At 37.3% G+C, this 27,441-nt stretch overlaps 2 protein-coding genes across 3 annotated transcripts in view; both read left to right on the top strand.

Annotated features, from left to right (window-relative positions):
• The window catches only part of LOC132059743 (uncharacterized), a 71,882-nt gene that overhangs the window by 37,859 nt on the left and 6,582 nt on the right, over positions 1 to 27,441 (top strand). The window lies entirely within an intron of this gene.
• Positions 20,933 to 26,195, top strand: LOC132059742 (uncharacterized). Its single transcript, XM_059452486.1, has 4 exons — positions 20,933 to 21,514; positions 23,123 to 23,398; positions 24,426 to 24,544; positions 24,646 to 26,195. The coding sequence occupies exons 2-4, from the start codon at positions 23,388 to 23,390 to the stop codon at positions 25,377 to 25,379; spliced, it is 864 nt and encodes a 287-aa protein (XP_059308469.1). The 5' UTR covers positions 20,933 to 21,514; positions 23,123 to 23,387; the 3' UTR covers positions 25,380 to 26,195.

Raw genomic sequence — 27,441 nt, 5'->3', positions numbered from 1 at the left:
ATTCATATGTACAGGTTACAGTTTTACATGATATGATCCATATGTACAGGTTGCAGCTTTACACATGACATGTTCCATATGCACAGCTTACTCCCTTATACGTGATATGTCTCATATATACGGGATATGCTCTACATCTCCATACTTGTTGTTGCACATGATTATGTCTCTTTCTATGTTACCATCCATGTCTTACATACTCGGTACATTGCTCGTACCGACCCCTCTTCTTCGGGGGTCGCGTTTCATGCCGTGCAAGTGAGTGAACCCGGATGAGCCGAAGCTAGCATAGAAGATGTCCGGCCGGGGTTGGTAGGCTCCACTTGTCCCCTGGAGTGCTGCCGAGTCAGAGTATATGTGCCATGATGATTTGTTCAGAGTTAGAGACTTTGCAGACAGAGTCGTGGGTAATGGGTTGTCAGTCTGTAAGCGGCTCCAACAGCCAATATGTTATCACGTCTCGTGTTACGAGTCTTATATGATGTCAGACTTTACTTATGGAAAAAAAAATTCTATGTATTCATTTCTTACTAATTCATTAGTTCATATGTGTAATAGGAATTAGCGGGTTCGCTCGGCTTCGTATATGGGGTCGGGTGCCCATCACACCCTAGTAAAGTCGGGGTGTGACAAGTGGTCTCCTCAACGACCGGTAAAATCTTGAACGATGCTCGTACCAGGCATGGAATCTACACACAAAAAGGTGCAGCAAGTGCAGCGTAAGTATGGGAAACAACATGTACTCAACAACATCGTCGATCGACCCTAACGAAAATAGAGACGAGGGTTGGCCTACGATTACTACTTCCACACTTAACCGCTATTAGTCCACAGTAATAATAACCACGATAATCATAACAATTTTAGGTTATAAGCCTAGGTGAAGCTTCTAAATCCCTAAGTCTAACAAATATCAAAGGGCTTTAAATGAATCCAAACAACCAATCAAATAAGACATACACATAAGGAAACCAATAGATTGTAATGATATACAAATTTTATGCAATGCGTGACCTTTTCATCACCGGTACACATACGCCCGAACATTAACAAATTGTAACTCATGGGGGACTCGCGAGGTCCTACCAACCCGGAATCACTTTCGTTCAGGTTCCTAGCCTCTTAGGCTTCCAAATCACCATACATAGCCCATAGGCTCACATTACATGTCACTTGGCCAATCTGGCTCATATCACATCACTCTGTCCGGAACCACCCCTCGGACTATACACAAGTATCCACAAATGCACATGAGATACAATATACAACATGGATATTGCATGCACAGCAATATGAAATCTAGATAAGCAACAAAGACTCAATCTTTAGCTCTATTCCACTTTTAAACTAGTATTTAGGAGTGATGAGGACATGTAATCACAATGAGACCGGTAATAAGCATAGAAGCAGTAAATAAGGGACCTCATATCCCAAGCACAGAGACAAATCAATCTACGCTATCAGTTAATGCCCAAAGCGTGGCATTTAGACTGGGCTATATAATAGAAATTACGCAGATATCATGGCACCAGTACCTGGTACAAGTGCTCGTCACCTCATAGTTAGCTGAACCCCCTATCATTACCCCATTATCCCATCTTATTAGTTCAATTTTAACCAACCATGACATTTAAGTTAAGGTTCATAGCCTCAACATTCCTAGAATAGGAGTCCGACAGTCACAACAAAGCCTTGCCCTTTCGTAAAGTCTCTGAACTATCCCAATCTATTTAAACATGAATTATACGTAAGAATACGAGTCATTCGATACCCATATAGCCCTATAAAAGATTCGGATCTAGAAAGTCAACCCAAAACCTCGAAGGTCAAACCATAATTTTGTTGCAAAATTGGGTTCAATAAGGTCAAATTATTATTCTAGGAAGTCATACGAGTCCGATGATTCCCATCAAGCAATAATTTAATTCCGAACCCAAAAGTCACCCAAAATAGGATTCCAAGCCAAACAAGGAAAAATAGGAATTTTAACCCAAAATTAGTTTATCCAACATCTATGGAGTCTATATCCCAAAAATGAACCAAATCCATCATCTATTTCATGCTCAATTGAAGAAATTATTATTTCAAGCCTAGGATTCATAAACCTCCAATTTCCCCAATCCTTGACATGATCTCTAGCATGAAAACCCTAAATCCATGATATAATTGAATTTCGGAGATTAGAAACTTACCCAATAGATGAATCTTGTAAAATCTCCTTAAACCGAGCTCCCAAATGCCAAATATGTGAATGGGAAGTCTAATATCAAAATGGAAAATAAAATAGGGTTATGTCCAGCGATTAGTGCTTTTGCGCATCTATTCTCGCACCTGCGGTCTGCTTTGGTGGCCCAAACCTCACGTGTGTGCGAGGTCCACTTACCAAGTCACACGCCGCAGATACGACCCAATGAGCGCAAAAGCGGCCCCGCCCCTGTGTTCAATTTCACGCAGAAGCGGGCCAAGCCTAACTCACCTCTTTCTCGCACCTGTGGCCCACCACGCATAAGTGCAGCCTCGCAGGTGCGAAAACACCAGAACTAGCAAAAACATCAAATTCCCAAACTTCGATCCGACACCCGAAAATCATCCGAGACCTTCCGGACATGAACCAAATATGCAAACCAGTTCTAAAACATGCTACAAACTCGCTCACACCCTTGGAATTACCAAAAGAGGTCATCTTGACTCGGTGTTGACCGAGGTCAACTCCAAATCCCTTACAACTAGATTTTCAACTGAATGACGAAAATACCCCCGAGTCCTTCGGGAACTGAACCAACTATTCAACCAAGTCATAATGGAATTGACAAAACTTCCAAAAAGACTCATTTACCCGATGCTAACGTGTAAACTTCCAAAATTCCCATTTTCTCACCCAAATCTCATCTGAATATCTCGTAAATCACGCCACCCATCTCCACAAGTGAAATATACTCTAATAAAGCTAGGAAAAGGGTCAACAGGGGTAAAATAGTCAAAATGACCTAACTGGTTGTTACAGTATACTTTGGTTGCCTGTTAGTGGCTTGTTGATGATCTTGAGTTCATGATTGAAAGGACTTAATGTGATAAAAGGTATAACAAGTTGAAATTGATATATTCCTGTGTTATTGGCTTTTGCTGGTGATTTTACTAAGGCTACTGGCTTACTCTATCCTTGGATTTCGAACTGCTTTTTATTGATACTGTTTTAGTATTTTGCTATATTATTGTGATTAGTAACTATTGTTCCGTAGACACTCACTGAGTACCCGGTACCAAGGCATACAATTATTATTTTTGATGGTGTGTTAGGTAACACAGAAGAGTAGGTTCCTGATGCACGTATGGAGTAGGAGAACTTGCTACTTTCCAGATTTATTGTTAAGTCCACATGTTTGTTTGGGGGACACCCCTCCATTTCAGTTTATTATTCTAGTTTTCGGACTGCACGCTGAAGTTAGAAAATTTATTTATTTATTTATCTTAGGAGCTCCATAGATAGATGTTAATATTGTGAATAGTCATTGAAGTCATCGTTTGACTCATTGGGGGCATTTACCATGTTTTACATTATGATTATTGATATTATTTATATGGCTTCCGATAAATTGTCTAAGTATGGGTATTTTTATGGTTGGCCCTTATATTAATTCTAATTAAGATTAATTCTAATTAATGTTAATGATTTATAATGAAGTATAGACATTTATTGGTTTTATAAGGCACTTTCGGTGTTGTTCATAGCATCAGATTCCTATTACGCCAGGATCGGAATTTAGGGTGTGACAATACCATATACTGACAAGGTGTCACAGTGGATAAGTTCATTCCTTTGAAATAATGTCACATGTGATAAAGCAAAAGGATATGTGTGTATATATTTGTGTAAAGATATGAAATTGAGTAGGGATTAACTCAATAGCTATTCACTCAGTCGTTAAATAAAAAATAACTGTAGGTATAATATATGTATAATCCATGTATAATATGTATCAATTTTTTTTTTTTGGTAAATACATTAACTTTTATTACCAAAAGTGCATTAGTTACAACTCAAGAAAATAGCAAAATAAATGAAAAGAAAACTCTGGGATATCAGGACATCTTCCCAGTCCCAGTTGCATCGTCAAACCTTAAAAAATACTATAAATCTATCAAGATAGCCTCGACATTACCTGATATTAGCACACAAATCTCCTCACTGTTTAGAAACTCCTTGCTTCATGAATAAAATTTAATTTGTCCAGAGTTCTAGCTAGCTTCGATTTCATTCGTCCTCGGACACAAATCTCTTGAATTATCACTCGCACCAATTGATCAGCATGTCTTCTCTTGGACTGAAAAATGCACGGGTTCCTCTCTTGCCATACTTGATGCACACAGCCAACCAGAGCCATTATATATATTTCCTCCTCTGGTCTTCTGCCCTTGATATGGCTACAAGCCTTAGCCACTTCATGGTTCCAAGTCATAGCATGTCGATGAATTCCTTGCAATACCAACAATGTTTTATGTACACCTACAACACAAACATATTCAAAGAATAGATGGTTGATGGATTCATCCTCCATATCAAACAGTGGACACACTGTATCATTGGTCATGCCCCATTTCTTCAATCTATCTCTAGTGGCCAGTCTACCATGGGCAGCAAGATTGAAAATGAATAGCCATCTAGGGAGTCCATCGTTGTGACAAAATAATCTCCACCAGTACACTTTTGGAAATTCACCTTTTAACTTATGATACATTATTTATAAAGTAACCAGGCATAACAATGTATTCATCTAGCCTTATACCCACTACTTCTATGTGTGCATGCATTGAACCCAGAGCTTATCATTCTTGTGTAGATTCTATAGTAACTTGGTCATGGCTGCTCTGTTTCATATTGTAATATCCAAGACATCCCCCCCTCCCCTCCCCCCCCCCTCCAACTTCTTTTGGGCATCATAATTTTTCCTATGCTAGAAGAGCCTTTTCTAAAATATCTACACTACCTGTCCACAAACAATTTTCTACAAATTTCTTCAATCATCTAAACCATTTCCTGTGGCATCACAAACAACTGGGATCAATAGACTTGTAAGGAGAAGAGGACCCCTTTTAGCAATTGCATTCTATCAGATTAAGACGGAAATTTGGTAGTCCAAGAGGTAATCCTTGCCAGCATCTTATAAAGTAGAGGTTGATATTGAACTATGGATATTCTTTTAGTATAAGTAGGACTCCAAGATACTTTATTGGTAGTTCATCCTTAGGGATGCCCAAGAAATCAAGTATTTTCCTTTGATCATCACTAGGTACACCCCACCCCCCCCCCCCCCCACCCAAAATATATATATATATATATATATATATATATATATATATAGAGAGAGAGAGAGAGAGAGAGAGAGAGAGAGAGAGAGAGAGAGAGAGAGAGAGAGAGAAAGAGAGAGAGAGAGAGAGAGAGAGAGAGCGCTTTTGTCTTTATTTGCAATAAGACCAGAGCCACTTGAAAACTCCTGGAACATTCTATACATCAACTGAAGAGACCCCAAATCCCCCTAGAGAATAGAAATAGATCATCTGAACACCCCAATTGTACTAGTTGCAGTTTTCCACATCTAGCGTGATAATTGAAGTTTGGGATGTGTTGTAATTGCCTCAGTTGCCTGCTCAAATAATCCATTGCAATAACAAACAGGAACAGAAATAGTGGATCTCCTTGCTTAGTCCTTTCTTAGCTGGAAAGGGTGCACTGGGAGTTGCATTGATAAGAATAAACTATGACACTGTAGTCACACATGTCATTATCCATTTAATAAAACCAACGAGGGAATTCATACCAATTAGCACATGTTCCAAGAAACTCCATTCCACAGAATCGAATGCTTTGTGCATGTCTAGTTTGATCATACATCTTGGTGATAACCCCTTTCTTTCGTAGCCTTTCACCAGTTCCTGACTCATTATTATATTATCAGCTATCAATCTCCCAGGAATAAAAGCTGCTTGGCACTTATCAATCAACCTATCCATCACCTCTTGTAATCTGCTAGTAAGTATCTTGGACAAAATCATATTTAATTAGTGTATAATTTTTGTATATCAATTAAAAAATAAATACTAAATTTGATCGGCTATTTGATAAAAATAAGTAATTTTAGTGAGAATAAAAATCAGCCAAACAGTATTGATGATAATTTATCAACTATTTTGAACAAAAAAAAAAAAAAAAAATTGTTCTAGTCGTGAAAAACATTCTTTCACACTTAAAATTAAAATGGAATTTAATAAGCATTATGTATTTTGTTTTATATTCTTTACAATTAAATTTCTAAGTATCTATTATTTTTATCCACTTTAACTAAAGAAACCAATGTATTATTTTTTTGTTTTACATGAAATTAACTTTTACGTCAAAAGTGTAATGTGAAACTGAATGGTTTGTAGTTTGAGGAAAATGATAAATGGCAAGCATCCAATACATTTCTTTCTATAAATATAATACTATTTTGCATGTGTGGCACTTGTCAAACTTCCTCTCACAATGTGAACAGTATTTGCATTTTGGATACTACTTTAAGAAAACGAAAGAAGAACCGCAAAGCTTGATCAATATTCAAGTGGGGATATTCGGGTAAAACTTTTCTTCCGAATCGGTAGCTATGTAATTAAATTTCCTAGGGGCAAATTCAATTAGAATTTCACAACCCCAATAATCAATTTGTCCAAAACCAAGAATGTCGATAAACTCAGTTTTTTTGTTCTTCAAGCTTTTTCAAGGTTCGAAAATGATGAATTCGAAATTCTTTCTTCATTTTCGAATCTCACCCTCTCCGGTGGATCCGTAAATCACCGTTCCTAGCATTCCTGTTTCACCCAAAACACACCTTCTCTAATCACCAAAACTCAGTCATTCTTCAATACTGGAAAATTTCATAGCCGCTACCCATTTCACAAAATCAACTCCATTTTTGCTATTAGTCAAAGGAGAGCAAAAAGAACGAAGAAGAAACATGGAAAAAAAAATGATAAAATAATGTGTCAGGCACTTGTATACAACAAATCTATTGTAATTGGGGTTTGGATCTGCGTAAAGTGTATCCCACTTACGCCTTTTCCGTTTACTTTTTGACAAAGTTGTTTAAAGGGACAAAACTCTATAACATTGAATAAAAAATCATCCCAGTTTTCATGAATTAACCTTTCTGCCAAGAGTCCATTTTTTTCTTTCTCATTCTAATTTTCTAAGAAGTAAGGAATTGCTAAGGAAATTGAAGAACAAACCTTTCTGTTTTTTTCTGGTAAACTTAATTACAATCTTCACTCCTCTCTTGTGTTAATAGTACTAGTTTGTTTGAATTTTCTTTGAGTTTAAAACGATGTAAATGCATACTCTCTTTTATGGATTGTGCATGTATCATCATGAGTGATATTTTTTCTTTAAGTATAGAGTACAATTTTTGCAGTTTTGGAGAAAAATGATTTTGTTTAACAAGGGCTGGTTTTTATGTTGGATTTGGATATTCTAATTTTACATTATGCGGAGGGACCGAATTGATCAATAAAATGGTGCCACATAAATTGGGACGGAGGGAGTAATAGATTATCTGATAAAGATAGTAAATGCTAATACAATTGTGTATGAAGTCCTTCACAAGTATTTGGCCCTGAAACTTTAATCTAGTGCCTTCATACCTTTAATCATGAACTGGAAGTTTGTATTAAAAATTAAACTGTAATTCTACCTAGAACAGTAGATTGTACCATATCATGGTTCTTATGTTCTATCATTCTTCTTGTTCTCATAGGCCTGTGGATATTCAGGATCCGGCTTATTAAAGAAGGCTAACTCTTATTCAGTCAAGGACTCAAACGGCCCAGCAAATGGTAGCAGCCTAGTTTCTGGAGTATCAAACTGCCACCCATCATATCTCGGTGTTTCATTTTCATGACTAGCATCGGGTGAACCTTCAACTGATGGAACTTGATCAGATGTAAGGAGTGGATATGAATCACGGTTACGCCTGGGACGCTTATTTTTAACCACATCGTTTGTTGCTTTCTGTCCATCAGTAACTGTACTTCTCGCAACATGTTCAGTGAAGGACTCAAAGGGTCCTTCAAATGGTGGCAGCCTAGTTTTTGGAGTATCAAACGGCCACCCATCTTTCATCTTTTGCTTCTCAACAATGAAAGTGCTCCCATTCTTTCTTGCATTAGTCTTTACAATTTTTTTCCCAATTTGTATTTTTCCGTAACATTATCCTGATCCTTTTCAACTCCATGAATCTCCAACTCCCTATCATATTAGTGCTCATCATCAGATCCTTCCTCCTTCTCATACTTAAGGAACACAAGCAACCCATCCTGATCATGCGTTTTAAGAACATATGATGTTCCATCTGGCGTAGTGTTAGCCAAGAAAGTCATATAATGTGGGTCTGCTTCAACATCACTACCACTAGGGCTATCCCCATCATAGGCATAATCTTGATCCACAAGAACACATCTTTCCATGCTTTACGATCCCCAATTCCAGTATCTTCATTTTCACCTTCAACGGATGGAAGTGGATAAGAGGAAGGAAGATCCTATGCATGATGGTGACGGTTGACACTGATCTCATCATTGTGTATACCTGAAAGAGGAGGGACCATAGTCTGCTCATCATGTTCAAGTTCAGGAGGGACCTTTTGCTGACCATGAGAAGTAAGCATAGTACTGTGCTCATGCTAATCAAAGCTGCAAATTCCAGTGGGCTCGTCAAGAATTTTTTCCCTTATCACACTATTTTTAGGTTTATGTGGCCCTGTAGAAGTATTTTGAGGCAGACGAGGAGGAAGCCTAGTAGGCAGAGATTTTGCATTCGTCATCCTAAAGCCTTGATCAGATGCCACATTGTTTGTTTCTTTCTGTCGACCAGTAACTGTACTTCTCTCAACATGTTGAGTGGGAACAATAGTTCCCTCATCATGCCGAGGCAAAGAGTATGTAATAGCTTTGTCAAAGCTCGAAATCTGATGAAGCAGAGTTGATGCCTTGATCAATTCCAGGCAGAGGACAACTACGAGGCCCCTTATCATCAGTTAAGTCGTTTGCTTTCTCTGAGCCTGCAAGAAGAGCCTTATTTCTTGATCAACAGCTTTTCATTATCTCCATCAAAGTTGCTAGCTGATCAAGCAATTCAAAGAGTGCCTCAAAACTAATTACCTTGAATTGTGTGGTCCGTGTCATCATTTGGCCCAGCAAATTTGGTGGCTTCCTTCTCCTCTGCTGCCAGGAGCTTGTCACTCCACTTGAATAACTTGCAAAATACCCACTTTCAAAAAAACCATCCCAGTTTTCATGACCAAACTGTTAGTGTCAAGTTTTTATGATGACAATTTTACTTGTGTAGGTACAATAAGTGAATTGCACAAGGAATAATACAAGCCCACAAATCAGCCCCAACAAGATGAAACCCCACCAAACAGCTCCAACGAGCTGGGCTCACTCAAGTGGAGCCTTCTTAACCCTAATAGAACAACGGCTCACAACCAGCTGTACCAAATCTTTCAAGAAAGGAAACAACACCTTCAGCATTATTCTCCAGCGATACACAAGTGTTCCAACGAAGGAAAGGGCATCTCCAACATTAAAAGGCAGATCTCGTGAAGTGTAACGATCTTGTGATTGACAATGCTGCTTCAACACACAAGGAAAGAAGCAACAGCTCCAGCCTTATTCTTGGAAATAGAATCAACACTTTCTGTTTCCAAGGATCAAAACCCTTGGGTTAATCTCTCTGCAAACAGCTATAAGAGGAGCTACCTCATAGTGAGATATATTCCACGCTTAGTCTCATTCTCCTAGTACTCTACTTTGCTTTTCATAAACATTGTATGTCTGAGTGATTTATAGTGTAAGAAAAAAAAAAAAAAGGAGAGTTATAATATAGTTTGTGAGGCTTTGTATCAAAAAGATTAAGAGCGATTGAGTGTAGACGTAGGAGCTTCATTCAAACCTCGATTGTACCAAACCTTTAACTAAGAGCTGCAGAGATCACCCTTGCAACCCAAGGGGACTGGACTAGGATTCACATTGATTCCGAACCAGTATAAAACTTCTGTGTCATTTACCTTCTGCATTTCACGCTTTGGGTTTTTCGAGCAAGGCCGATCACTCGGTCTAACCTAGTCGACTACCGTAACGGAAAATTTACACCCCCCCCCCCCCCCCTCTTGCACTTTCAATTGGTATCAGAGCAAGGTCTCATTTTCAGTCGCTTAACCGCACGTGAGAAAAGATCAAATAGCTGGATATCAAATTCCTGGAGCAATATTGCAAGATGGGCACTCCACAACAAGACCACCATACTTCAATGGTGAACACTATTGTCATTGGAAAGAGAGGTTCGAATATTTATGCAATCAACGATTATCAAGCCCGGATTGTGATTAAGAAAGGGCCCAAACCCATTCCAAACACCAAAGATCGAAAACAAGGAAGACACGGATACTTCAACAATAGATCCGGAATCACATGACATTACCAAAGAACAACAAGAGACACCGCAATAAACGCCGTGGCAATAGCCTTGCTCTTGTGCAAGTAAGTGGAGAGGAGTATGCAAAAATTTCAAATTGTGATACCGCCAAAGAAATGTGGGATAAGCTTGAAGTCACCTATGAAGGAACGTCAAAGGTAAGAGAAACAAAAATTGATGCTCTAAGACACGATTATGAAGCCTTCATGATGAAGGACGATGAAAACATTGAATCAATGTTCACAAGATTCAGCAAGATCATTGGAGAACTAAAATCCCTTGGGGTAACTTACACCAACTCTCAACAAGTAAGAAAGCTTGTTAAAAGTCTACCAAAAACTTGGGAAACCAAAGCAATTGTCTTGGAAGATGGAAATCTAGATAAATTCACTTATGATGAGTTAAGAGGAAATCTTATAGCATTTGAAAAAAATCACATTCAAAGATATCAAAAAGATGAAAAGAAGAAAGTGATTTCTTTCAAGGCTCAAGTTGAAGAATCTGATGATGACTTTAAAGAAGAAGAAGTTGCCATAATCTCCAGACATGTGATAGAAGCCATGAGACGATCAAGAGATAATAGAAAAGGAAGTCTAAACTGGTCTCCACTGGGCAGTCAAAGAATGATGGGAAGTGTTATGAGTGTGGAAAATATGGTCATATAGCTTCTGAATGTCCTGAAACAAGAAAGAAGCCAACTAGAGGTTATCAAAAACAAAGAGCCTTCGGTAGTCGGAGTGAAGACGAAATTTCGATGAAGAATCGAAGAAGTTGAAAATGTGTGTTTCATGGCTCTGAGAAAGCAAGAAGGTAAGTTCTCATCCCCGCTCTAAATGTGAAAAACTCAAGAATTGTTAGATCAAACTCTTGTAGACCTAAATAATGTCTTTGATGAATATAGGAAATTGAAGAGAGAGAGAAGGGAGTGGGAGTCAAAATTAGAAATCTGTGAAAAAGAAAAAAAATTCTTTTCAAAATGAAGTTTACAATTTACAATCCAAACTAGATACTTTTTCTGAATTCTTCCAAATACGCTTATCCAAGTCAAAAGAGTCAACTGATAAAAATAAGTCTACTGGGAAAAGGGTCTTGCCAATGACTGAAGATCATATAAGAAAAACAACTGCTGTTTTAAAAACTGATAAGTCAACTAGAACCTCTAAGTCGACTGAAAAAAGGCCTGGAGTACATAGGTCAATCAGTCCGTGTAAAAAGGAAGGAAAATCCTTTCAAACATGCTTCTGTTGTGGAAAACTTGGTCATAATTATCATAACTGTAGATTTCATTTTTCAAATGAACCTGGATGGGTATGGAAACCCAAGAAAACTAATTGCGTGGAAACTAACCATCAAGGACCCAAGAACCCTTGGGTACCTAAACAAGAGTAAAAATTCTCATCTTCAGAACACCACAAGAAAAAGAAAGGGAAATGGTATCTAGATAGTGCGTGTTCAAGACATATGACAGGCGACAAAAGTCTATTCAAATCAGTCGCTGACTTTAATGGGGGATTAGTGACTTTTGGAGACAACTCAACTGGAACCGTAATTGGTATCGGTACTATCACTTTTGATAACTCTTGCGATATTTCTAATGTTTAGTTGGTAAAGGGGCTTAAATACAATCTCTTAAGTGTAAGTCAGCTATGTGATTCGATCTTGAGGTAAGGTTTAGTAAAACAAAGCCGTGTCATAGAGGACTCCTCCGGAATAAAAATTCTTCCCGGAAGCGTAAACAAAAATGTGTATACTCGGACTCGTCAAAAAATCCTACAGGTCATATATGTCTGGCTTCAATGGGTGAAGATCCGTGGATGTGGCACAAGAAGCTTGGTCATGCGAGTATGCGCCTAATTGAGAAATTGGCAAGACTTGATCTTGTAATAGGATTGCCAAAACTCAATTACACCAAAGATCATATATACGATTCATGTCAAAAAGGTAAACAAACTAGAAACTCCTTCAACTTTAAAGATATTGTGTCTACATCTAAACCTTTGCAGCTGCTTCATATGGATCTTGTTGGTCCTACTAGAACTGCTAGCATTGGAGGAAAAAGGTATGCATTTGTTATAATAGATGACTTTTCTCGCTTTACTCCGGGTAATATTTCTTGCTCATAAAGATGATACTCTAAAGAATTTTAAGTTCTTTTGAGAAAGTTCGCCGTGAGAAAGGATATTACATCACCTCCATTCGAAGTGATCATGGAGGAGAATTTGAAAACAAAGCTTTTGAAGAATTCTGCAATGACCAAGGATACACACACAATTTCTCCTCACCTCGATCTCCGCAACAAAATGGTGTGGTTGAACGGAAGAACAGAACCCTTCAGGATATGGCAAGAACAATGATCGTAGAAACAAACTTACCACATCACTTTTGGGCTGAAGCAGTAAGTACAGCGTGTCATATTCTAAACCGATGTCTAATTAGACCAATTCTCAAGAAAACTCCATATGAGCTCTGGACTGGTAAGAAACCGAATGTTAGTTACTTTCATCCTTTTGGATGTAAGTGTTTTGTTCACAATAATGGAAAGGAAAACCTTGGTAAGTTTGATCCTCGCAGTGATGAAGGTATATTTCTTGGCTATTCACCCACTAGTAGAGCCTATAGAATTTATAATAAACGTACTTTATCTATTGAAGAGTCTATTCATGTCGTATTTGATGATACTAATCACATGGCCGAGACAAGAAAAATTGCAGATGAAGAAGACGGTCAAATATCTACTGCAGTGGCTACAGGACCCACTGAAGAAAAGGCATCCTATGAGTCGACTTCTGAAACACCTCAGTCGACTGATGTTACTATTGGAGCAATCCCAAATGAATGGAGAAGCGAACCTGACTATCCAAAGAAATTTGTTATTGGAGACATCAGTGAAGGGATGAAAACTAGAGCATCAAGTAAGAATAATGTAAATCTGGCTCTTATCTCTCAATATGAACCAAAGAAAATTGGTGACGCCTTAAAAGATGAATATTGAGTAAAAGCTATGAAAGAGGAACTTGAACAATTTGAAAAGAACAAGGTATGGAGTCTAGTTCCCAAACCCGAAGATGCATCAATCGTGGGCACAAAGTGGGTATACGGGAACAAGTTAAATGAGGCCGGCAAGTAGTTCGAAACAAAGCCCGACTCGTTGCTCAAGGATACTCACAACAGGAGGGAGTTGACTATGATGAAACATTTGCTCCTGTTTCCAGGTTAGAATCCATTAGAATTTTGCTTGCGTATGCCTCTTTTAAGAAATTCAAACTCTTTCAAATGGATGTCAAAAGTGCTTTTCTAAATGGGTTCATTGAAGAAGAAGTATATGTCAAACAACCACCAGGTTTTGAAAATCCAAAATTTCCCTATCATGTTTTTAAATTAACTAAGGCTTTATATGGCCTTAAACAAGCTCCACGAGCATGGTATGATCGTTTGAGCTCCTTCTTGGTAAGTCACGGTTTTATCAGAGGAAAGATCGATACAACCCTTTTTATTAAAAGATCTTCTTTAGGCAATCTTATTATACAAATTTATGTTGATGATATTATTTTTGGAAGCTCTAACCCCTCTATGTGCAAAGAATTCTCTGATTTTATGCAAAGCAAGTTCGAAATGAGTATGATGGGAGAATTAAAATTCTTTTTGGGCCTACAAATTCATCAAACTGACAAAGGAATATTTATACGCCAAGCAAAGTATGCCAAGGAACTCGTTCAAAAATTTGAAATGTCGACTCAAAAGCTACGGGTACTCCAATGAGTCCTACTTGTACTCTTGATAAGGATGAGGCAGAAAACCCGTCGATGAAACTAAGTATCGCGGTATAATTGGCTCATTGCTTTACCTAACTCGCGCCGACCGTATATTATGTTTAGTGTGTGCGGTGCGCTAGATTTCAAGCTGCTCCAAAGGAATCTCATCTCACTGCTGTCAAACGTATCATTAGATACCTTCATGGCACAACTAATTATGGTTTATGGTATCCTAACACAAATGATTTTACACTTGAAGGTTTTTCGTATGTCGACTTTGGGTGATAAAGATGATAGAAAAAGTACCAGTGGTACTTGCCAACCTTCTAGGAAAATCTCTTATTTCCGGAATAGCAAAAAACGAGGATCCGTCTCTCTCTCTACCATCGAGGCCGAATATATTGCGTTGTTGGTCAATGCCGCACACACTGACTAATTTGGATGTCTTATCAACTAAGTGATTATGACTTGTTTTTTAAACCTATCAAAATTTTCGTGATAATTCGAGTGCTATCTGTCTGTCCAAAAATCCTGTGCATCATTCTAGGGCCAAGCATATAGATATTAAGCATCATTTTATCCGAAATCATGTTGCTCAGGGAGATTTTGAAATCACTTTTGTGCACACTGAAAACCAGCTTGCTGATATTTTTACTAAGCCTCTACTTGAAGAACGTTTCTGCATGCTAAGAAGATCCTTGGGGATTATTGATAAATCTGTCTAATTTTTTTGCCATAATTTTCGGCTAATAAATTCTTTGCCATAAATTGCATGTCCATCCCAATTCTCGCCGTCCCATCTTCCCATAACCGTCCCATTTTCCCATAATTACCTTTCCTTTTTACCTTCCTCATAAAACCCCTTTTCACCATCTTCCATAAAACCCTTTTTCATCTTCTTTCTCCTGTTCATCTTCTTCTCCATCCTTTTCCCTACTCTCGTCTCTTCTATGGCTAAAACTGCGAAAACCCCTCTTCTCTCCACACGCCAAAGCTCTCGACTCAAGGACGTCGGTAAGAGTCTTTCTCCTGCCCCTCATGACTCCATAACCTCCGGTGACTCCTCCTCCTCTGACGCCTCCGACTCTATTCCCATTTGTAATCTTGGGAAGCGTGCCTTTGCTGACGCTACGTGCTCCACCTCCTCCAAGAAACCCAAAACCGTTACTGATAAGCCCCTCGATCTTCGAAAAAAATTTTGGGATGACCACCATCAAGAAATCTTCTCGTCTCTTGAAGACAAAACCATCGTCTCTGGTTGGATTGTTGATCTTGACCATATGCTTTCTCTATGTTGTAAGGTAAAATCGTTATTTGTCTATCAAGGTTGGGAAAATTTTTTCAAACCCCCCCCCCCCCCCATGTGTATGACACCCCTGTTCGTATGTTTTATGCTAATCTTCGGTCCTCTAAGGTCAATGAACTCGAAACCATGGTTCTTGGCACCCACATTGTGCTAAATCGCTTCTCGTCCTGACTCTATTCTTGGTTGCACCCTGTTCGGTTTTTCCGAACTACCCAAAAATTCCGGCTTTCCGAATCTCTTGAGGTGTCTTTCGATGATGTCAAGAAAACCCTTTCCAATTCCACCTCTGTTCCTGCTCAAATTGGTCCATCCAACATCTCTTTTGAAGCTCGTGTGCTGGCCCATATGGTTGCTACTACTGTTGTACCTCGCGCTGGGTCCTACTCCACTATTTCCCAACGTGATGCTATCTTTGCCTTTTGTCTTCTCTCCAAAAAGAAAATCAATTTGTCCTCTGTCATTATCAATTACATGATTGAGTGTGCTTCAAATCCCTCTAGCCTCCCTTATGGTATGCTCATCTCTCGCATACTTGAAGTCCACAAAATTGACTTAGTCGACTATCCCATTACTCTGGTGAAGCAATGTTACAACTCTAGGGCGTTTGGGAGCATGGGGTATGTTTTGAGCAATGATTCTTGGGTGCTCAAAGACGTCTATGAGGCATCTCAGCCTGGCCCTTCCACCAAGGTGAAAAAATCAGACCCTTCTGCTATCTCTTCCGAATGCTATGCCGAACTTCTCGCCAAACTTTCCTCCATGGATGACAAAATTGAGTCCATCAAAGACTTAATGGCATCCACCTTGTTTCAAATCGAGAAGATTCGTGATACGACAAAGGAGACTGGTGCTGATGTCTCTAAGCTACGGGTCAAACTGGATGCTATTGTCAAGGAAGCGGTCAAACTGTCCGCCAAGCTTCAAGCCAGTGTTAGCGCCATGCCTGAGCGTCTTACTGCTCCGTTGACCGAAATGAAGGATGCTATTGTCAACACATTAGCCTATTTCCTTCGTCGTCCAGTCTTCCGCCGCCAAGAATAGTTTTATACATGTGCTTATTTGGTCTGTTTAAACAATGTTTTTTTTGGGCCCTATGTTTTGGGACTTCTGTTTGGATGCTATGTTTTTTTGTGTTGTTTAGTTTTGCATTCTATCCATACTTTCTACTTGTGCTTGCTGTTTCCTTGCTTTTATTTTTTTGAGTGATGCCAAAGGGGGAGAATTATGCAGTCAACTATTCAGGGGGAGCCTACAAAGACTAGTCGACTAGTCAGGGGGAGCTTTCACCTATTCAGGGGGAGCATCCGCTACAGGGAAGTTGACTACGTATTACTTAAAATTGTCATCCTCAAAAAGGGGGAGATTGTTAGTGTCAAGTTTTTATGATGACAATTTTACTTGTGTAGGTACAATAAGTGAATTGCACAAGGAATAATACAAGCCCACAAATCAGCCCCAACAAGATGAAAGCCCACCAAACAGCTCCAACGAGCTGGGCTCACTCAAGTGGAGCCTTCTTAACCCTAATGGAACAACGGCTCACAACCAGCTGTACCAAATCTTTCAAGAAAGGAAACAACACCTTCAGCATTATTCTCCAGCGGTACACAAGTGTTCCAACGAAGGAAAGGGCATCTCCAACATTAAAAGGCAGATCTCGTGAAGTGTAACGATCTTGTGATTGACAATGCTGCCTCAACACACAAGGAAAGCGAACAACGCATCTCCAGCCTTATTCTTGGAAATAGAATCAACACTTTCGTTTCCAAGGATCAAAACCCTGGGTTAATCTCTCTGCAAACAAACAGCTATAAGAGGAGCTACCTCATAGTGAGATATATTCCATGCTTAGTCTCATTCTCCTAGTACTCTACTTTGCTTTTCATAAACATTGTATGTCTGAGTGATTTATAGTGTAAGAAAAAAAAGAAAGGAGAGTTATAATATATTTTGTGAGGCTTTGTATCAAAAAGATTAAGAGCGATTGAGTGTAGACGTAGGAGCTTCATTCAAACCTCGATTGTACCAAACCTTTAACTAAGAGCTGCAGAGATCACCCTTGCAACCCAAGGGGACTGGACTAGGATTCACATTGAATCTGAACCAGTATAAAACTTCTGTGTCATTTACCTTCTGCATTTTACGCTTTGTGTTTTTCGAGAAAGCGACTATCATCGGTCTAACCTAGTCGACTACCAGAACGAAAAATTTACAATTCACCCCCCCTCTTGCACTTTCACAAACATCTTAAAAACCAAATTGAATCAAGAATCATCCTAGATTTCATGAGCTAACCTTTTCTGTCAAAATTAATCAAATATATGACAACACAATTCTGTCAATAAGCCATTTTTTTTTTAATTTCTAATTCTAATTTTCTAAGGAGCTGAAGAAGAAGAAGAAAATCATGACAAAGATGGGTTCTTTATTTTAGTGCCAAAGAGAAAATTGTTCACTACTACAACAGAAAATGGTTGAGGGTATACAGAGGAATGGCAAATTTCAACACAAACAATTCTTGGCTGCTTGTTTCTGGTAAAGTTACAATCTTTACTCTTCTTTTAGTGTTAATACTAGTTTGTTTGAAATGATAATAATGCATACTCTATTTTATGGCTTATGCATATATTATCATGAGTGATTTTTTCTTTCTTTGAGTATAGAGTACAATTTATGTAGTTTGGGAGAAAATTGATTTTGTTTAAGAAGAGTTGGTTTTTATGTTGGATTTGGATATTCTAATTTTACAATATGCCTGACCAGATTACAACTGTAGCACAACCATAAGAAGATGAATATAATCAGACCAAGCACATAATTAAGTTACCAGCTCTTTTTTGTCGTCTTTTTTATTTGGTGAAATTGTATTAAGTTTGATCATACCTGTGGAAAGACTATTAGTTAATGTAAAACACTTCCTCTGCTTTCCTGGTTGCATAATAAGGGAAAAATTTATACTAAAGTCAGATATGACTAGGTTTGCACTATTTAATCTTTGATGGTCATTTCTTAAAACTATTAATCGGGGAAAAACAGGTTCATTGCATAAACGTAGAAATATTTATTCATCTCAGCTTTTAATTAAATTCCAAAAAGAGAAGATGTTAGCGATTTTCCTACCCCTTGATCTTATCTTATTTGTAAATAGATTCAGTGGAGGATCATGGTTCTGTCTCATTGGTACCGGCAAAGTATATCTTCAATAGTCCAGCTGCTTTTAAATCATCTTTCTGCTTCATCATTTAAGTAACAATAACAATTTGCTTAACGATCGATTGTATAGTGCTTAACTAGTGCCAAGACTTTATCTCTCCAACAATCAGTTTTCTTGGATTAGGTGCTTAACTTAATTGACCAATTAAGTTGAGTCTCTTTTATTTTTCTTCCTGTCACCTCACACAGTTATTCTCTTTTAGAGTTCCATATTTTGCATTTCAACTGAAATATTGAATACTTCTTTGAAGGTGCATTTCAAGTGAAATATTGGTTCGCAAAAGTCTTTAACTTTCACAACTTTTTTTCCAAGTCAAGTTCATGCATGTACAACATTCAACTTTGAGAAGCTTTTTTCAACTTTGACTTCATATACTCATTTTGGATTAACTTCAACTCAAACGTTATACATATGTCTGCAGAGAAACCTGTTACAGTGAGCTTCTAGATTGAACAGCTTAGAAAACATATAAGTGTCCTTCCTAGCATATATCGTATCACGCATCGTCTCAAGTAGGTTGAAATTCTTTTGATGTTACTATCCGCTGCGGTATCTGGAGCCTTGGAGGCATTTGAAATGTAGTAGATATTTCCTTTGTTGGGTAATACACCTTTATGCCGAACCCTGTTGGGATATATACTATTAACCATGTGCTTGGATATAGTATTTATTATAGAACAATTATTTATTCATTGTTTAATAAATAATTAAATAGATCATGTACTAGTATGTGTGTCCTTTACTTATATAGTAGATGATTTAGTGTATAGAGTTTAGCTTATACACGGAAGATTAAATCGTCGGTTCTTATAAGTATAAAATTTATGTTCACAATCTAAGATGGAAATTGGACAAAGCCATCGGTATGATTGTAGCTCAAGATTAATATAATGTATCTTCATTATGGGAACAATATAGTTCCGTCTTCTTGTGCTAGTACATTTTGTATGTATTAAACGGACCAAGTAGAGATAAGTGTTTTTGTACTGAATATATAAAACAAATTCTCTAGTTCATTAAATGTACTTATACTCTTAATCTTGATATAATTATTATGATCAATGTGATTTGTTCATTATTTTGATTTATTAAAAAGTACGACTCAATTGCGGGTCTATGTATTCCTGGTAAATTGGATAATGGCAAAATACATTTGTAAAATAATAATTAGTTGATAGAATCCATGTCTCGACTTTGAGATTGATGATACCCCTTTATGAATGCTTATAAGTCTCATGTGAAAACTCTGCAGATGGATTTTGTATCCGTCACATGATATAAGTTAAGCGGAAATATAAATGATTCAATTAGTCAATGAATTAAATTATCAGTAATTTAATTTAATTGATTGGTAGCTGTAATTTAACATTGGAGTTAAATAAGATTTAATGAAAGATTTCGAAATTGAACTGAGGAGTGCAGTTACGATTTTTTAGTGGAATAATTTGTAATTTATTTTGGTAGGATTAATTCAGATATTTCAAATTAATTCCATAATAGGAAGCCTCGTTAATTAAATTTCAGGTCCCTCGTCAGTCCCGAATAATAAAGAATTAAATGGAATATTATTTCTTAGTGGAAAATAAAGACCCAACAGGTTTTGGAAAATGGTGAAAACCCTACACCTGTAGTTATAAAATAGGGGTCTTATTCCACAAGGAGAAAAAGGGTTTTACAAGTTTCTACACTTTTTCCATAGAAATTCGCCCATACGAATTTCGCAGATTCTGGTATTATTCGGGTTACACAGTAGAAGACCGTGGAACTGAAGGATGATGATCTCGTGGATGGTGTGTGTTCGTGGTTGAAGATTCGATTCTTGGTCGCAGTCACGCTTCAAGAGATAAGTATCAATTTTTATGTTTGATCAATATCTTTGATTATGTGTCATGCAAGTTCGATCCTAGCTATCTGCTTCCGCTGCGTATGCCTGTATTCCATCAAACCCGTCTCGGCACGAGACGGGACGGTTTGGGATATGTCTCGTATTCGCTCAATCAACTTCGGATAACCGGAGTCCATGGAGAAATTTGGGGGGAGGGGGGGGGGGGGATTGAGATTTTGATTTCTCAAAATTAAAGATCAAACAGATTTAAGACATGAAAATGACATGCCTTCAATATTATAGTCCTTTTGTCTCATATTCGTTGTTTCATGTTTCATGTCAAACAGAGAGAAACCGAGAATTCAATGGGTCGTGTTCTTTATAGGTTTATTTTTATAAATTTAAATTTTCTTAGCCGAAACCCCACACCCATATCCATAACTGGATCCGCACCCCTGAATTTTAAAAGTTAGATTTTTCCGAATCTGACACTCGAATCCGCAACCGTATCGGATTCCCGAACCCGAGTCCGAGCAACTTAGGTCTGGGAGGAAATAATAAAAAATCTTGTTGTTTTAAATTTCTTTCCAATTTTTAGAGGATCTCTCTTACCATCTTGTTCTTCATGATATCTATAAAAGTTTACCTCTAAGGTTCAATAAAGGACAACGGTAAAAAAAATCTTAGAAGTGACCTCCACGACAACTCAGAAGTTGGTTTGTTTATTTCTTTTTGTCACTTACTTTTTTCCTACCGCTTTTGTTATATCAAAAATTGAGAAGCCATTCATCTTGCTATTGATCTTATTTATGTGACCAGGGTGCAAAAATGGAAGAAAAGGGGAAACAGGATGGCACTACGGATATGAACGAGAATTATATGGACATTGAAGTCATCGCCGAAACAGGAAGTTGTGGTTGGTTTCTGGTCGATATCTTTTTTATCCTGCATGTTTATCATGTGAAAGGTGTTTTCCAATTTAATTTGTGATTCGCGGTATCAAACATGCTCTGCTATCATGCTTCTGCTTTAAGTGAAAGTGCCTGATGGAGGGTGTGTTCGGTATAGAGGAAAATGTTTTCCATGGAAATATCCACCCACCACCCCAAGATAAGAAAAATCTCCCATTTATTAGTAAAAAAAAAATCTCATTTTTTATAATTTTCTTCATAAAAAAAAAAAAAAAAAAAAAAAATATATATATATATATATATATGTATGAAATAGAAAATTCGAGGGGTGGGGGTAAGAAAAACTTTTCATTTTTTTTTTTATAATTTCTTATATAAGAAAAATAAAATATGTAACAGAAAATTCCCCCGGGGGGCGGGGGGGGGGGGGGGGGAAAAAATTCTCATTTTTTATAATATCTAAGATAAAATATATGAAATAAAAAATTCGGGGGTTGGGGTGTAGGAGATGGGTGAAGATGTGGTGCGTTCAAATGTTGGGGGAGACAATTAAATAGGGTGGGGTGGGGTAAAGAAAAAAATCTCATTTTTTATAATGTCTTATAAGATAAAATATATGAAATAGAAAATTCGGGGGTTGGGTGGGGGTGAATGGGTTGGGGTGTAGGAGATGAGTGAAGATGTGGTGCGTTCAAATGTTGGGGGAGACAATTAAATAGGGTGTGGTCGGGCTAAAGAAAAAATTCTTATTTTTTATAATATCTTATAAGATAAAATATATGAAATAGAAAATTCGGAAGTTGGGTGGTGGGGGTGAATGGGCTGGGATGTAGGATATGGGTCAAGATGTGGTGCGTTCGAATGTGGAGGAGACAATTAATATAGAATGCCACTTGTGGGACTTGTTTTCCCTATTTCCATTAGGAAAGTCATTTTTCTCATTTTTAAGGGACTTATTTTCCTAAAGAAAATATTTTCTAATAATTTTGACCAATCGAACATCAGAAAATTGGAAAACATTAGTTTTCCTCCATACCGAACACATGGGGAAATGTTTTCCTCCACACTGAACACACTCGAAGGCTTGGTTTCATACGATGAGTAGCTTACTGAAAAATCTGAGCAACTTCAGTTATTAGATTGTTTCACTTTAATGTGTAAACATTTGGAAACACCACCTTTTCTCCGAATTCCGAGAATCATTGTTGTTGCAATGCATGATGTATCACGTAAAGAGGATCCATTTGTAGCAACGAAGAAAATGCATAATTGGAGATCTAGTTATTGTATGCTTGTCTGAGTTCCTAAGTAAATTTTAGATTCTGAATATTAATTTATTCTGTTAGCTGTAATTGGAAATCCCAAAGTTTCTTACCGACAATGATTTCATCTCTTTTTAATGTTTCTGGTAAATATCCATGTCTACTTCTCTTAGTCGTTATCTGTTATTGTCTGCCCACATTTGGATGTGGTAGACCGAGAAGCTCGGTGCTGTTGTCTCTTATAGTAGGCACCAAGAGAAATTTATATTTCCCAATCTTATTAGTGTTGCTGCCTTGTTTTTGGTTTAGAGATCTCACACTTAGTGAAAAAAACTAGTTTCATTTTGACAGAGATGCACGATCCTTGTGAAGCGAAAGAATGGTACTTTCTGAGCCCAGCGAGCAACAAGTATACAGAGGGAGGTCAATGTAACAGCTCGAACAATGATGGATACTGGGAACCTTTTGGAACAGTTCTCTCATCCACAAGGATGATACGCTGATTGGATACCGAAGGACACTAAACTTCATTGAGGGGAAGCATGAGAAGAGGACTGAATGGCTAATGCATGAATACTGGATAGGAGCAGAGATGTAGGAGCTGATACAACTACTGATGACATGCAGGTACCATGTTAAACTTATTCTAAATTGGACATACTTATTTGTAAGAGTTGGGAATTTAGGTATACATAATGATGTTGCAAGCTTGATGTCAGCACTTAATAAGACTAGTAATGGATTTTGGCTAGCATATACAATTGTTAGGGTGAAGAAAAGAGTGCAATTATATCCGTCATTCTGTAAAACTAGAAAAAGTAAAAGTCGAGCAGGCAAACAACGGGCACCACCTATTTTCCCCAAAGCGAGAGATGCCTTTTTATTTTTTAATGTCTAGAGCTTTGAATGAAACAACTTAATAAGTGGTAAATGCTTCTCTTGGTGAAATAAATTAAGAGTTCCCTCCTTCCTGCTGTTTTTTATCCTTCTTTGAACCAACATACTTTTTGTTATGATTTTTTGGAGGGAGATGCAAGTAGGAAGGTAGAAAATATGAATGAAAATTCTCTCATATAAATTCCATTAATCATAGACCTTTATATAGGCACATAATTAAAGTAATAGACTCCTCTTACCGCTAAAGTATTAAACTCTTACTAAAACTAAGAAACTGAATATTCTACTAAATCAACTAATAGATTCCTCTACAACTAAACAACTAATTATTGTAGAAAACTGTAGCAATAACAGATGCAGCATCCGACACTTTTAGGGGTCGTTTGGTTGGGAAACAAGTTATCTCAGGATTACTTATCCCGGGATCATTTGTCTCTTATCCCTCATACCAAACGAGCCCTTAGTGCCTTAGATAGGCTGAACTCTATGGTTTCATACGGACAGCACACTAAGTATAACAAACTAGAAATAGATGAACCTCAATTGATATATCCTGTTAAAATTACATAGCGTTTCATTCATATGAAGTTTGGTTCCATAATTACTATGTTCGTAAATTATAATTGAACATATTGTGCTCGCAACAACGATGTGGGAAAAGAAACTAATTTAAGATTGCGTTTTTAGCTTCTGCATTTCTAATGAAGATTAAATATAGATCGTCTTTTGTGGTACTAATTTAAACCTGTTGTAAAAGTGGGTATTTTGCAAGTTATTCAAGTCGAGTGACAAGTTCCTGGCAGCAGAGGAGAAGGAAGCCACCGAATTTGCTGGTCCAAAATGATGGGTTATCTAGCACGAACCACACCATTCAAGGTAAATAGTTTTTGAGGCACTCTTTGAATTGCTTGATTAGCCGCGTGACTTTGATGGAGATAATGTAAAGCTGCTGATCAGGAAATATGCTCTTCTTACAGGCCCAGAGAAAACAAACGACCTAACTGATGATAAGGGGCCTCGTAGCTGTCCTCTGCCTGGAACTGATCGAGGCAGCAACTCTTGTTCAAAATTGCCTGATCAGATTTCGATCTTTGACAAAGCCTTTACATACTCTTTGCCTCAGCATGACCAGGGAACTATTGTTCCCGCTCAACATGTTGAGAGAAGTACAGTTACTGGTCGACAGAAAGCAACAAACAATGTGGCATCTGATCAAGGTTTTACGATGCGGGATACTAAATCTCAGCCTACTAGGCTACCTCCTCATCTGCCTTCAAATACTTCTATAGGGCCACATAAACCTAACAGTGGTGTGATCAGGGAAAAAATTCTTGATGAACCCACTGGAATTTGCAGCTTTGATTGGCATGAGCACAGTACTATGCTTACTTCTCATGGTCAGCAAAAGGTCCCTCCTGAACTTGAACATGATGAGCAGACTATGGTTCCTCCTCTTTCTAGCATATACAATGATGATATTAGTGTCAACCATCACCATCATGCATGGGATCTTCCTTCCTCTCATCAACTTCCATCCGTTGAAGGTGAAAATAAAGATACTGGGTTTAGGGATCGTAAAGCATTGGAAAAATATGTTCTTGTGGATCAAGATTATGCCTATGACGGGGATAGCCCTAGTGGTAGTGATGTTGAAGGTGACCAGGATTATATGACTTTCTTGGCTCACGCATGGAATATCATATGTTCTTAAAACTAGTGATCAGAATGGGTTGCCCGTGTTCCTTAAGTATGAGAAAGAGGACGGATCTGATGATGAGCGCCAATATGACAGGGAGTTGGTGATTCATGGGGTTGAGAAGGAACAGGATAATGTTACGGAAAAATACAAATTGGGGAAAAAAAACTCTGAAGACTAATGCAAGAAAGAATGGGAGTACTTCCATTGTTGATTGTTGAGAAGTAGAAGAGGAAAGATGGGTGGCCGTTTTTACTCCAAAAACTAGGCTGCCACCATTTGAAGGACCCTTTGAGTCCTTCATTGAACATGTTGCGAGAAGTACTGATGGACAGAAAGCAACAAACGATGTGGTTAAAATAAACATCCCAGACGTAACCGCGACTCATATCCACTGCTTACATCTGATCAAGTTCCATCAGTTGAAGGTTCCCCCCACGCTAGTCATGAAAATGAAGCACCGAGATATGATGGGTGGCCGTTTGATACTCCATAAACTAGGCTGCTATCATTTGATGGACCGTTTGAGTCCTTGACTGAACAAGAGTTGGCCTTCTTTGATAAGCCGGATCCTGAATATCCCCACAGGCCTATGAGAACAAGAAAGAATGATAGAACGTAAGATCCATGATATGATACATTCTACTATTCTAGTGATTGTAGTTAGAAGTACAGTTTATTTTTAATACAAACTTCCAGTTCATGAGTAAAGGTATGAAGGCACTAGATTAAAGTTTCAGGGCCAAATACTTGTGAAGGCCTTCATACACAATTGTTTTAGCATTTACTATCCTTATCAGAGAATCTCTTATCTATGTTTGTTGTTGTCTATTGTGCTTGATTTTCATCGTCGCATTAGAAGCTTTTTTATTTGCTTTAGGGCTCTCCAGTCTCATCCTTTCCAAATGAAACTTAGGGATTTTCCTTCTCCTGTTGTTTTCTAATTGTTAGTTGGATTAACTAAAACAAAACATCTGACATCAATTAGATTAATGAATAAACCCATTTTTTATCAGTTAGATTAACAAGTAAGACCCTTTTTCATTCTTGTTTGATACATAATGCATATTGTTTCCAGTCTCTCTAGGTTTTGGCATTATTAATAATTGAAACATACATTTCGGTCTTGATATTCATAAGAAAAATATTCGTGGTGTAAACAGTTAAACAAATATGATTTCAACTAAAAATCGGGAACATATGCTCGAAATGGGTTACGGTTTTTTTCCAGAAGTTTTAATTAAAATTCAAAAGTTTTCAGAACACTTTATGCACGGTTAAGTACCCTTTTTTCTAGAATTTCAATTTATATAAAAGAAAGTTGTAATTAATTCAAAGTTAAAAACCTAAATTGGTTAGGATATCGGTTTGGATAAAGACAAATTTATAATTTTAAAAATATATTAATTAGGAGAAAAAAAAAAGTGTGTTTTAGTTGCTACAAAGTAGGAGGAAAAAAAGATATGTTCTTTGTTGCTAATAGCAACTTGCTATATATTTCTGGAAACAACTTCTATTGTTTTAAAAATAAAAATAAAAACTTAAACGTGCTCTATTGAAATTAAAAAAAATTAGAAGTTTTTGATAACCATACAGAAGACAGAAACTGCAGGAATTTCGGAGCATTCAACATCGAACAACATATTTTCAATTCAATTTCATTGTTACTCTAATTATTATTATTATTATTATTATTATTATTATTATTATTATTATTATTATTATTATTATTATTATTATTATTATCATCATCATCATCATCTTAATTATATTTTTATTTTGATAAACTAAGATGGAGAATATAACTTTTATCTTTATTACGTATTAATATCAAATTAACAAATTGGAATATTTAAAAAGTAATATATAAATTCAAAAATAACTAACAATTATTAAAAAGCTGAGTACATGTAAACAAAAACCAGTGTTTGAAGATAAAAATCTGCAAAGGTGGGCTTATTTTAATTTGATTTTTGTGACGATGACACTTGTCATTATACTATTCTATATAAATAGAATAGATTTTTTAACTTGTCCACAAAACTGTTTGAAAGGACCAAACTCTATAACACTGAAT

The sequence above is a fragment of the Lycium ferocissimum genome, chromosome 6 (genome assembly GCF_029784015.1).
Source record: "Lycium ferocissimum isolate CSIRO_LF1 chromosome 6, AGI_CSIRO_Lferr_CH_V1, whole genome shotgun sequence".
Taxonomy (NCBI): domain Eukaryota; kingdom Viridiplantae; phylum Streptophyta; class Magnoliopsida; order Solanales; family Solanaceae; genus Lycium; species Lycium ferocissimum.
This window is presented reverse-complemented; position numbering and strand designations above follow the sequence as displayed.